At 36.4% G+C, this 13,586-nt stretch overlaps 1 protein-coding gene across 4 annotated transcripts in view; it reads left to right on the top strand.

Annotated features, from left to right (window-relative positions):
• Nucleotides 1-13,586, top strand: part of SNTG1 (syntrophin gamma 1) — a 358,073-nt gene that overhangs the window by 303,351 nt on the left and 41,136 nt on the right. For all 4 annotated transcript variants that reach the window (XM_076329728.1, XM_076329726.1, XM_076329727.1 and 1 more), the window contains one exon: nucleotides 3,569-3,640. In XM_076329728.1, the coding sequence (XP_076185843.1) occupies nucleotides 3,569-3,640 (72 nt within the window). The remainder of the gene's footprint in view (nucleotides 1-3,568; nucleotides 3,641-13,586) is intronic.

The raw sequence follows: 13,586 nt of genomic DNA, 5'->3' as shown, positions 1-13,586 counted from the left end.
GCATCTATCCTCTCTCTGGGCAACCTGTTCCTGAGGTAGTTCAAAGCTAACTTGCAAGTCTTTACATCATTCATCAGTCACTATTCATGTTTGTTTAGCAAAGTGTTTAAGAACATGTGAAAGACATGAAGAATGGATGTAAGTATGAACTGAAAACTTTGTGTGTTCAATGTTGGTACACTAGTTCACTGGCATAGGAGTTTGGCTCTCCCATGGCTAGTAATGGGAATTTGGCTTTGGTTGGTGGATATTTTTCAGGATCAGATTAAAATGTCAGATTATGCTGCCAAGCACCTTAATTCAAAAGCAGCTCTCCTGGCTTTGGCAGACCTACCTGAGCATTTGCTGCCCATCAAATAAAGCCACCTCCATTCTAGACACTAGATAGAAGCAGAAACAATGCTGAGAGCTCCCGTTCAATACCAAAGAGGAAGATTATTCTTTTGTAAGCACTATGGAAGGAACTACAAGCCTCTTTACTGAGGATTAATCTTAAGTTTCCAGGAGTAATATGCTGCTGGTGGGTAAATGGGTAGTGGGTGATAATTAACGAGTGAGGGAGGAGCATGTTTATAATAGGGCTGTGAACCACGGTGATGTGAGTTAGGACAATTTTGGCAAGCTGCTGCTGTATGAGACAAGCCACCGATCCTTGAAATCTTTATAGGTCTTGTTTCAGCTAAGCTGCAAGCACAACATGATTTTGTTTTGCCAGATTCTGGTTCTTATTCCAAAATAGAAAGACAGTTCAAACATAGAGAAAAATATTTTCTCTCCATGGAGTAGAAGGGAAGCAGAATGCTTTTAGAAGGACAAACAGAGGAAGAGTTCCTACAGACCTACCTTAAAAAACCCGTAATGTATGTAATAATTGCACACTTATATGCCCAGCAAAATTATCTTCTTATTGAAGACCACAGTAGGCCTTTTAAAAGGACTTCTAAAATCCTATTTTCTGTATGCAAACTTTTACACATACAGTTATGTTTGCTATGCTGCAGGTATGTGTGTTCATCTCTTCCAGGGATTATGAAAGATTAAGAACAAACTTTCAATGCCACAGTTTCAGAACTTCTATTTATGAGATGCGTAAAGTGTAGTTATAAGAAGAAAAACAGTTTTATTTATATTTGCAGTGTAAACTCCTTGGATTAAGTTGTTTTCTGAACAGAGATGTGCTGCCAATTTTTTAAGCAGAAAATAAAATGAAAGTATTTCCCTGGTCTCTGCCAAAGTCTAACACATTAGGGAAACGTGTTTAAACAGTGTATATCAGCAGCCTCCCCTTGCCTCATTTTTATCTGTTTGATCAATAGTACTTCTACTTTCCATGCTCAGATAAATGAGCAATTCTAACCTATCTTATTTGCGTTTTGAAAGCTTTAAACAAAATTACTTTTTTTTTCTTTTTCTGTTATTTCCTGGTACATTTTCTCCTTTAGAATTATTAAGTGTGTCAAGTCTGGTGGGTTTCACTTTCTTACAGTTTATAGTTGGAAATCTCAGAAAGAATGGACTTTAACTGAGAAAGAGCTGCTAACACCTTTTCTCTTGCTACTCAAGCCTTTAAATTAAAATATTAAAAGTGAACAGGGCAAGCAATTTCTATCGGTGTCTTAATTCTATAGTTGCTTTTGCTTTGCACATATCTTTATATAGAAGGAGTTTTGTTTTGACCTGAAAAGAAGTCCTTTTATAAGTACAGACAAAAGCAGAAAACTAGAGGAGAAGGGGGAGCTCTGATATTTTTCCCCAAAGTATGGACCCTACAGTAAGCTTTTAAACATAGCTCCGAATGGCTTTGTGCTTCAGCAGCAATAGTAACTACTTTTCCTGATGGGGCAATATGACTTCAGCTTGTGTGGCTGGTGTTTTGGGCTCAGTGGAGCTGTAGCAAGACTCCTCTCCCCATTTCTCTCTTCATGGTGAGAAAGTTAATTTTTCTGTCCACAGTAGAAAGAGCAGCTTTCCCCCCCCCCTTCTTTCTTTCCCTGACAAAAGCATTTTACATGTTGTTCATCACATCTCTGAATAGCTGCTTAAAACTCAGACATAGAGAGTGTATATTTCCAATATGTCTTTACTTCCTCATTCTATATCAAACAATTTGTTGACTCTCAGTACTTAGTCATTCCCTTCCTTAGAAATCTGGTTTAATACCCATACTTCAATAAGGTAGTTAAAACTGAGTTTGAGGATGACTGTAAATAAATAAAATTCTAATAGAAGAGGAACTATGACACTGTATTTTTGAACTTTTCATTCCTGACTGTTTTCCTCAAAGGAGTTTCAGTTACGATAGTGTTTATACCTGAGAATTAGTTAGGGATAGAATTTTCTCATACAATACCAAAATAATTTTGATCAAGAAAGATTTATACTGAGGCATCCAAACCCATAGATGCTTCTCAGCCATGTTGTGTCTATTAATGATTGTTTTCTCTTTAGGTAAAAGATAAATTGGTATCATATAATATTTTCTTTGTATGCTGTGTATACTATTTTATGATACATTTTTCAAAGAACTTTATATTCTTGATTCTTGAAAACCACATCAACTTCTGTCTTCAACAACCTCTTCATCTCGCCTAAAAATTGTAATGATACAACCGTCTTCCTTTGGAGCTGGGTCACTGTTCAAAACTTCTTACCGTTAAGATTTTTTTTTTTCCCATATATAGCCTCAATTTTCATTCTATTTTGTGTTCTTCTGTCTTTTGAGATTGTGAATAATTCTCCTCTTTCCTTCTCACAGTTTCCTTGGAAAGTTATTTATAGATTGCTTGACTCTTCCCTTACTGAATATATTAATCTATCCCTTTCTGTCCTGTTTAAGTCTTAATCCTTACTCTTGCATGATTTTATTGAACTCTTTTATCTATGCAATTCTTTGTGTACAATAGTTGCTTTAAATTAATACTGCTAAAAGCAATTGTCAAATCCTAAGACAAAGAGGAGAAATAGACTATTCTTCAAATCTTAGTTTGTTAGAATTTAGTAATTAATCTTGGTAAGAAAAAAAAGAAAATGTATATTTGCCTCTGTTGTTTCTTGTTAGTTTTTTCCCCTGGATTTCAAGGCATGTGGGGTAAGTGTCTGGGACGTTGCAAGGTTGGAGAATTTGATTTTATGGATTTGCAAACAATGTAGGTGACTGGGAGCAAATTGTGGCATACAGTTACATGGAGGGAAGCGGTGAGAAACATGCCTCTGTGCATCTTCACAGAAGGCTCTGTGAGAGGAATTCAAGGGCTGCATCCTCTCAACCCCCACCAGTTCCCAGGGGAAGCCTCATCATTCAGCATAGAGCAGCCCGCATGCAAAGGCACTGCATTTTAAGCACAAGGAGACAGGCAGGACATCTCCTAAACACTGCCTGTATGTGGAACAGTCTCGTCCCTGGTAGCTATTGCTCTGAGGCAGTGCTTGGTCTTTCTGTATACATTATACTGGTTGTAAATGGTTTAGGAATAGATTTTTATATTTTTAATAAACTTAATTCTTGAAATAAACAAAAATAACTTGCTTTCTTTTCCTGTTTTTTGTTTGTTTGTTTTTTGTTTCCAAGGTCACAACCTGGGATTGGACACGAGCTGAGAAAACATTTTCAGTTTATGAGATAATGTGCAAAATTCTCAAGGTATGATGAGAAAGTATAAAATAAATTACCACTTTGTCAGACCGGTTGACAAGCCGGAGCATAACACTACAACTGGAAACTGCATGTGACCACCTTGCAGAAAGAGGTTGATTTTTTTCCCCTTGAAGTCAATATCAGAATTCCTGGTGTCAATAGACACAGAGCCAAACTAGAAGGCATGACAAAATTGGAAATAAACTGATTTTGACTAGGAAACTATTTTATTTCTCCACAATGCTGTATGGGTTTTATAGCTTTACTTTAATGTCACATTTAACCTGTATAACATTTCTTTTGCTAACTGAGAAGCTAAAGAAATAGCAATCAATTTGGTTGCTTTCAAATATGTTGATGCAACTAATAATGGCTGCAATGTAAGATTTCACTGAGAGCAGAGTCCTTAAAATATGCGATACCATTCTGAAAACCTTTGTCTTATTTTTTCCATTTTCTTCAGTTTGTCTTAACTGTAATAAATGGGAAGAGATAATGAAATATGTTTAGAAAGTTAAAGCTATGAGTAGCAAATTGAATAGGGCCATTATTGTAGATTGTATTTAATTTTTATTTCTGAATTCATTCAGAATTAATATATATGGTCTTCTCTCTGTTTTAAAAACAGTGAAAAACAGTTTTCCAGATGCTCAGCATTTCTCAATCTAAAACATGAGGAGACGAAAAGGAGATGAAAGAGATGGAAAAAAAATTGTCTCTTTCCATTCATCTGAAATGCTTTCCTGTGTGTGTTGGTTTGGGTTTTTTTGGGTCAAAATTATATAAAAGGTAATTTGGTCTTTTCTGTAGTTTCATCTAGGCAGAGATAGACTATTATCAAAAAGAAGTATGAAAAATCCTATTTTAAAAAAGTGTTTCCCATTGGGAAGACCTTATACTGACATACATGGTACAATTCCTAGTTTCTGTAGGTCACATAGGTGCACTATACTTTCCTTAGGGAGGTAGATGGAACAGCTCAATAAAATTCAGGAACTTTTTACATCAGAGACTTCAAAAATAAGAAACCAAATTTATAGTCTGAAAAAACCTCTCTGCTAGCAGTCTGGAACAGAAAAGTGAAAGGAGTTCTTTTACTGCTATGTTGGCTGTGAGGTCTGGAATCCTCATCCGGGGGTAGAACATCCAAAATGCAACACATCCCATCGCCGTGGTATGTCTTTTAACTACCAAGTGTGTGCAAACACTGACTCTTTAATAGTGGTCATGTAGGGAGAGAATTAACAGGAAAATTTAGTCACTCTGTGAAGACATTACACTGAGGGCATAATATGAACAGTGGTCTTAGAGCACAGTCAGGCTTTGACAGAGATGAAAAATCTCACTTGTGACATGCACTTTTTTTTTTTCTTTTCTGTTAACCTCTGATTACTTCAGGCCTTGAGCCTGGAAAACAGTAAGCACCAAGGTAGCTCTTTGAGAAGTAAGCCTGTTGGAGCCAGGATGACTCTTCTTTGTGACTTATCCAAAGATTTTATTATACTGTTTGAATAGAAATGTACAGAATCTATGCCATATAGTTTTCTGTAATTTAAAGGTCCTTCTTTTCATTTCTTCTACAATTTTCCTTTGTTGATACTCTTCTCATTCACTCATTTTTAGCCATTTTTCTTTTTTCTCCTTTATCCCCTGTTCTTGCATACCAATGCAGGGACTTTTTTTCTCTTTTCAGCCATGTAGCAGAAGTTAGTTACAGCCAAGGACTCAGTCCACAAAGCAGTGAAACCTAAACCAATGCCTTCCTGGCACTGTTGTGTGGAAGCACAGAAAAGAGTACAAATATGCTGTTTTTTCTTATCATCCAGATCTCCAAACTGTCTGGGAAGAGGTGTAGATCCTCCATTCTCAGTCTGTATTAACAGAGGATGTCCCAGCAGAGAAGCAATTCCAGTTTAAGTGATACAGGAATATCATTTATGTGTTTCTTTATCATGTTATTCATATTAAGTTATTCCTTTATTGTCAGTAAACATGGTCAAACTTATAAAGTGTTGAAATGTTTCAGATGGATTCTTTAGCTGACTAAAACCTGTAAATAATAGAAAATGGAAGTAGAAAAATCATTGCAATGAAATTACAGCTTCTGACATTGGAGTATTAATCTTCACCATATTCTAGTTTTCTACAGCAGGTACTATAAGACTTAACTATGGTTTCACTCAATATAAAAGCAAGTAAAACCAAGAAAAACAGCTTCCCATTACTACTATTACATTGAACCTCTGCAGAGACTGAAGGTTTTTTTCAGCTTTTATGCCATCATAAATGTCTCCATTTTAGCAGTGCATGTTTCTAGACACATTTGTAGAAGCCCCATGGATATTACTGAAGCAGAGACAACTTAAAAAAAGTTACTCTGGTGCTTTGTGATCATCTTCAAACTTCTTCCCTTCTATAGTACCTCACATGCTACTTTCATTATAAATTTGTTGTCCTTGGAGGATGAGTCAAATGGCAAAAGGGCAGGCTAACAGGGTTTGAAGCAATTATATTTTCAGAGATTGACAGATATAGCATGATAGCTCAGGAAACATAATGAAAAAATGAAGAAAAGAAACCTGGGCTCTTCTACCGCAGAGTGTTCCCTCTCCTGCACTTCCTGTTCTTCCATGGCAGAGACTGAGTTCATGTCATTCTTTTCAGGAAAATTGAGAAGATAGAATTATTCTGTGTTTCTACTTCAGAAGAGACAATCACATGTCATTGGGCAGAGATAAATCCAGGAAGATAGTAATGCCTGTTTGCTGGACAATATCATCACTCAGTGTCTCTTAAGTGGGTTTAGTTCCATATTCTCGGCTAAATTCAAATTGTTCAGTCTACACTTCACTAGGAGTAAATATTATAGAACATTCCCAGATGGTGGAACACCATCATCTATATTCTTAATTTATTTTAGAATGATCACTACCATGGATTTTGGGCCAAATGGACCATCTAGCACTCTCCCGAACAATTCCTGGCGTAGCTTGAGAGTTATCATGGGCAAAGGATCATTTGTAATGAGCCATTGAATGTGAGCACCCTGTTTTAGGGAGATAAAGAGTTTCATAGTATGGATGTGGTCTGGTCCTTTCCAGCTGGCTATAATGTCAACAAACAGTCCCATATATGCCTAATTTGTTAGTATAGATGCATCTTCTGTGGCTAATATTCACTTCAAGTAAAAGGACTTGCAAGTGGTATGTGCTAACTTTTATACAAATTTATCCAGGAGTAAGAAGTAGTGCTTTAGAATTAGTGTTTCCAAAGCATATTTCCTTCTATATCAATCAGGCTGTTGGGCATCCTGAGAAGGAGCAGAAGATTTATCATCTGCATGCAGTGTGTTGGTCAGGACTGCCGCAACACCTCTGTAGAGCCAGGAAGAACGTGGGTCTTGGGTCATGTCTTCTTTGTCAAAGTGAATTACTAAATGTTATCACAACACTTACTAATCAAAATGTATCTGCATTACATGGCTTGTTTAGATTGGAATGAGATGTTTCAAAAACTTTTTCCATATTTAGACATAATCATTAGAAACTAGGATGCAACTTTCACCCAAGCATGCTGGTATTTTCTCCTGCTGTATACTGGCAACTTCAATAACTGTCCCTCATGCCACAAGGACAGGATTTACTAAATCTCTCTGAAAGCATTTTTTATCCTTCTTCTACTCCTTAATTCTGACTAAAATTCTGATGAACTTCACAAGATCAGTTTTGATTAGAGAGACTTACTACCTTAAGTTTGTCTTTTAAAATAGAATTGTAATTTTCCTCAGTTAGAGAGATTTCTCTAAGTTTATCTTCATGACAGAAGTGCTACAGTGGAGAATATGAACTGCCAGATCCTACTGAATACGCATTAATATTTCAGTGTTTCAGTATGAGAGAATACTACCACTTCTGGTGACAGTAAAAATATTAAAACACTAAATAAATATTAATGTCTACACCCAGCAGAGGACTTCACTGATTTAATTGTCAGGAAGGGATTATAGTCCAAACTTGTTAAATAAAACTCAGAACTCATCTGCCACCATGGCCAATGTTTTCTTCATAGTTGTCTCCATGTGTGGAGTGTGCTTCCTCCTTTAGCATCCATTGCAAAGGCTCCAACTCTTCTCATGAATGATATAGGAAACTGGGATGCCATTTTCAATTTTTACGGTTCTCTCAGCCTCAAGCACTTAAAGGGCAGGATCTTCTGCACCTTAATCAGAGATGTCAGAGATTATTATGTGATTTATAACTAGCGGATTCATATTTATAATAGTCCTCTAGTAAATCACTATTTTGTTGTCACTGTATTCTTTTTTTTCTTCCCCCCCCCCATCAGATTACAAGGAAAAGAAAAAGGAGAAGACTTGCCTTAAGCAAGGCAATAAGTCACTATTCTTAATGTGATTAGGACCTTCTAAATAATCAGGAAGACCATTAAAATTTGAAGCATAAAAGCAGATTTTAAAAAGCTTTCTTTTGACTGTGTGAAAAACAGTTTTATTGACATAAATTCAGCAAAGAACACTGATCCCCTAATTCAATATTTAAAATTTTAGATAGTAAAAAAGTATGAAAACCCCCCAAACCCTGACAATCACATTCATACACTACCAAAACAATAGTGGATTATAAAAAAAGGTTCTGTAGGAAGTTTTCAAAATACCATGTAAAAATACATATCTTGTAAGTATAAAGCTCTTCATTGTCAAGATTTTTGGGTTGAAATAATTTTTGACATGCAAAGTAGGTAAAACAGGCTGAGTACAAAAATGACATTTTAAATACATTGGATTAGATTATTCATTGTGAAATAATAGCAAACAGCAATGGGCTATGTTTGATGTAAAAGGAACATCTATGGAGATGCAAATAGCTTAAGACCTGGGGTGGTAAATACATAAATTGATAAGCATACAAAATAATTTGTTAAAAATTCAATAGGTCTGTTGATTATGGGGTGGAAATACTTTAACAAAGAGAAAATACAAGGCACTGAAGAACTCTTTAACCCTCAAAAGAAACAGGTAAAAAGAAAGAGTGAGTAGAAATCAGTCAGGCAAGTTCAAGTTGGGAAGAAGCTAGAAACTGTAAAAGTTCTGATGATTAATCAGTGGAAGGTACTGGTAAGAGAAGTTGATAGCTTTTAAACCACTTCCTTTTTTTACCACCAGTTTTATTCAAACTGATGCTAGTGGGACAGTGACACTAGCATGTGGATGAAAATCTGTGATCCATGTTAAGCAATTTGTCAGGCAAGATAATCTAATAATACCACTTCTGACATTAAAATGTATCTATGAATCAATTTTCAACAGAATTGACGGTAGAATTTGCTAAGAATAAATATTTCTAGTTTATTCTGGAAGAAACTTGTTTCACCCTATCCTCTATTTTGCGGGGTAAAGCCCCGTTAACAGCCAACTAATTCCAATGTTAGGATTGGTCAAGTCTTCAATATTCCAGAAAAGCAGGTACTTATATCACTAGCTTCAGAAATGGGCAGATGGCCTTGTCCTGTTCGGTACTTCAAAGCTGGTTGAACTGTATATGTCTTTTTGGTACCTCTTATATTTTTGATATGCAGTCTGAACGTTTGTGTTTTGAGTGTGTGTGCATGTGTGTGCATGTGTAAGTGTGTATATTTTAACAAGATTTAAGTGTCTTTGATAAATTGGCAAACAACTTAAATATTTAAGCAATTTTTCCATATGGAGGGTAGAAAAAAGTTCGTTATTTTTTTCTGGTAAATTATGAACAATAATATAAAAGATTCCTTCTCTGTAAGCAAGTTTGCCTTGTTTGCTTGAGTTACTAATGTTCTTCCCCCAGGGCTCAGTTCTGGGGCTGGTCTTGTTCAATATCTTTGTCAATGATCTGGACGAGGGGATCGAGTGCACCCTCAGGAAGTTTGCAGACGACACCAAGTTGGGCGGGAGTGTTGATCTGCTCGAGGGTAGGAAGGCTCTGCAGAAGGACCTGGACAGGCTGGGTCGATGGGCCGAGGCCAACTGTATGAGATTCAACAAGGCCAAGTGCCGGGTCCTGCACTTGGGCCACAACAACCCCATGCAGCGCTACAGGCTTGGGGAAGAGTGGCTGGAAAGCTGCCTGTTGGAAAAGGACCTGGGGGTGCTGGTTGACAGCCAGCTGCACATGAGCCGGCAGTGTGCCCAGGTGGCCAAGAAGGCCAATGGCATCCTGGCCTGTATCAGAAATAGTGTGGCCAGCAGGAGTAGGGAAGTGATCGTGCCCCTGTACTCGGCCCTGGTGAGGCCGCACCTCGACTACTGTGTTCAGTTTTGGGCCCCTCACTACAAGAAGGACGTTGAGGTGCTGGAGCGTGTCCAGAGAAGGGCAACGAGGCTGGTGAGGGGTCTGGAGAACAAGTCTTCTGAGGAGCGGCTGAGGGAACTGGGGTTGTTTAGCCTGCAGAAAAGGAGGCTCATCGCTCTCTACAACTCCCTGAAAGGAGGTTGTAGTGAGGTGGGTGTCGGTCTCTTCTCCCAAGTAACAAGCGATAGGACGAGAGGGAATGGCCTCAAGTTGTGCCAGGGAAAGTTTAGATTGGACATGAGGAAAAATTTCTTCACCGGAAGGGTTGTCAAGCATTGGACCAGGCTGCCCAGGGAAGTGGTTGAGTCCCCATCCCTGGAAGTATTTAAAAGACGTGTAGATGTGGTGCTTAGGGCCATGGTTTAGTGGGCATGGTGGTGTTGGGTTGACGGTTGGACTCGATGATCTTAGAGATCTTTTCCAACCTTAATGATTCTATGATTCTATGATTCTATGATTCAGCTTCAGCCAAGCATCTCCTTCTAATTGTGAGAAAATGCTTTCTATAGTTCAGTCACCTGCCTTCTATTTTCAATGTGTCATGCAAAAATATTTGGAGATTTACAATAAAAAGCACACTTTATTCAGCATAAACCAGGAAACATATTCATGTGTCAGATAACTCTGACATGAAATGTGAGGATAATTATGAAAGGCAGTCTATGCCAGCAATATGTCAGGATGGTGAATCATTGTTTATAGCTGGTATCATTCACATCAGTGCAGCTATAATTTTCTTACTATATTAATCAGGACCAACTTGGTGTCTCAGAAGACTTCTGTTTCCCTCCTTATTTTGCTGTTAGTGTGTGTAAAATCCTCAAATGCAGTTATGTGAATTTTCCCACTTACATTTCCTGTAATTTTGTTCTCCGTTTCCAGTAAGTCAAGCATGGGAAACAGATGATATAAAAAGCATGGGAAACTACTGAAAATGTTTATACATTCAGATAAATTTTAAAATTGATGCCAATAGACACATAAACATATGAAGTGAAGGTACAGAAAGTATATTGAGGTGTATCATTAATATAGTTTGCTCAATGGCTGAGACTTGCATCCTGATGTGATTCCACTAAAGTACTTCACACATACTCAAAACTGCTTGGGAGGCATAAGTAATGAATCCCTTTTAGGACTAGGTTAATGCTGCATCCAGAGAAAATTAGATTATTCAGCCAGGGTTTAGCCAGGTGCCAGTTCTTGGAAAAAGTGTTAAACTGTTGAGTGTTTCAGTTCTAAACTGTTGAAGTAATTTTCAGTCTTTGGTTTGCCTCCTGTTCTAAATTTGAGAGTATTTAATGTTTCCAAAGAAAAGAGGATCTGTTCCCACTCTAATTAGAATTACAGTTGTCTTATAAGGTAAGAAAGATGGTAAAAGCCATAAATGATCTCCATGTCCACTGACATTAAGACCATCATTAAGTTGGCTTCAGTTATACGGTAAAGAAGAACTTCTCAGGTGCGAGTATCATTCAATACTGAAATAGAGCTTCTGATGAGGCCGTTGAACTTCCATCACTGCATTCTTATAAGCATAAGCTGGTGTGTAGCTGCTCCTACCTTGCACAGAGATATGCAGTAGATTACCACATCTCTGGCCCAGTCATCCATATTTTCTGTGATTCTGTATGTGACATCAGTTCATTTCTCTTCAGCATGTACATAATGATACAATCCCTAATCCATGGTGTGTTAATTTGGATAAATTTAATGGGCCCTGTGTGTTATGTTGATGTTCCTGTAGCCGTACAGCACCACATAAGAGTCTTTTTTGAAAGCAGAGGCAGTGTTATTAGGTGCATGACAACTGCCGCTGTATAAAGGCTTGTTAACTTTTTATTTGATTCAGAAAAGGAAGGACAAACTATATTTAAATCTGAAGTTATTAAGTAAGGTTTTTTCTCTTTCCCTTTAACTTTAGAGAGGTTTCTTTTTTATTTTAAAGAAAAAAAAACCCTTTTTTGACATTTTTTATGCAATATTAGCATAGTATAAACTGTAACCTTTTGGGGAAAAAACAAGTCAGTTGTGTTGGGCTGGGGCTGCCAATCTCAGAGTCTGATCCTACTTCCTGGAAGAAATAACAAGAAAAACACACAGAGGAAAAGAAAAAGAATAACAGATACAGAAAATATATGTTTAAATGACTCCTGCAACCTCTTTGTTGGTCATTCCTCAAGATTGAAGTGATGCACTATTTCAGTATTTTATACACTAATATGTTCTGATACATTAATTTTGGTAGATTTTTGTGTAGCATTTTTCTCTTATTTTCTGGTCACAGTCTTTAACTATTTGAGCTTTTTTCCTGTCTTTCTTTCTGACTATTGTAATAATTAAATTTAGCGTAAGATGTTGCAGTTTAATTGCATAAAGAATTTAGGACAATAGGCTTTCATGCAACAGTGATTACATGATTTTTTCATTGGATCTGTGTCCCATTCCTTATATGAAATAAATTGTTCCTGTCTCAGGGACAGCTATTCAAAATTTCCTTTGGTGTATTCTCTTCACAGTGGAGGTCTACATATTACTTACTCTTAACAGCCAGAGTCAACATTGAAAACAAAAATATTAATTTCCTAAACAATTTTTTGCTGTTGTTTTATGGTAGGATCTTCTTTTCCATAGGCACTTTTGAATTTTTTCAGAGCACTATTAGCAAGTACATGTAAAATATCACTTTTTACACATTTGCCGATACAAATTTGCTGACATATTGATATCTAACACAAATGCTTTCACTATGCTACCCTAATCTATTCTCAGCCTGCCATAATGTATTGACAAGCTATTTGACTAAGTAAGGAATTCTGCTGGAAAAAAGAAAAAGAAAAAAATGAGTATGCAGTCGTGTAAGTAATGCTTTTATGCCTTGCACCGAATTATTTTTACAAGTAGAATGAAATACTACTAAGAAGGAAAGGAATACCTCATATGTATGTCAGCAATTTTTTTAAAACTAAAGTACAACATTCAAATATGTTTGACTTGAACTTTTCTTACCATGGATTTAACTGTAGACATGGATATCAAAATCACAAATACAAACATTAGAACTAGTCAAAAAATGAAATTATTATTCTGTGGAAAATTATTATTTCTTTGGAAATGTTGAATTTTGTTTGCATTCCAAATTAGAACTTCACAAAATGTAAATTCCAATAATAAATGAGTACATTATATGTGTTGTTTGTCACAATATGATGTAGTAGTTGAAATATTCTAAAATTTTTATATGTAAACCACTGAGGGGAAATGCTACCTAGTATTGATTAGATCTCTTCTAAATCAAAGAACGTTCTCATTTTCATACATAAATAGCAAAAACATGGATTAATATTGTAGATCCCACTTAGGTCTTCTTTCTCTTTTCATCCTCTAGGTTTGATGTAATGCTTAGTAAAATCTAGTACAATTATTGCTAACAAAATTGATAATAAAATACACAAGCTTTTATTTAATCACTTCAAAACCTTTTCTGAGATTTTTGTATTTTTCAAACACATTTTAACAGAGATAAATCTCAGTAAAACTTTTAATGTTTCGTTTCTCCCAGTCTACACGAGAACTTATCCCTTTTTCATAGCCAGCATATTCTTCTTAAT

The sequence above is a fragment of the Aptenodytes patagonicus genome, chromosome 2 (assembly GCF_965638725.1).
Source record: "Aptenodytes patagonicus chromosome 2, bAptPat1.pri.cur, whole genome shotgun sequence".
NCBI classification, from domain to species: Eukaryota; Metazoa; Chordata; class Aves; order Sphenisciformes; family Spheniscidae; genus Aptenodytes; species Aptenodytes patagonicus.
This window is presented reverse-complemented; position numbering and strand designations above follow the sequence as displayed.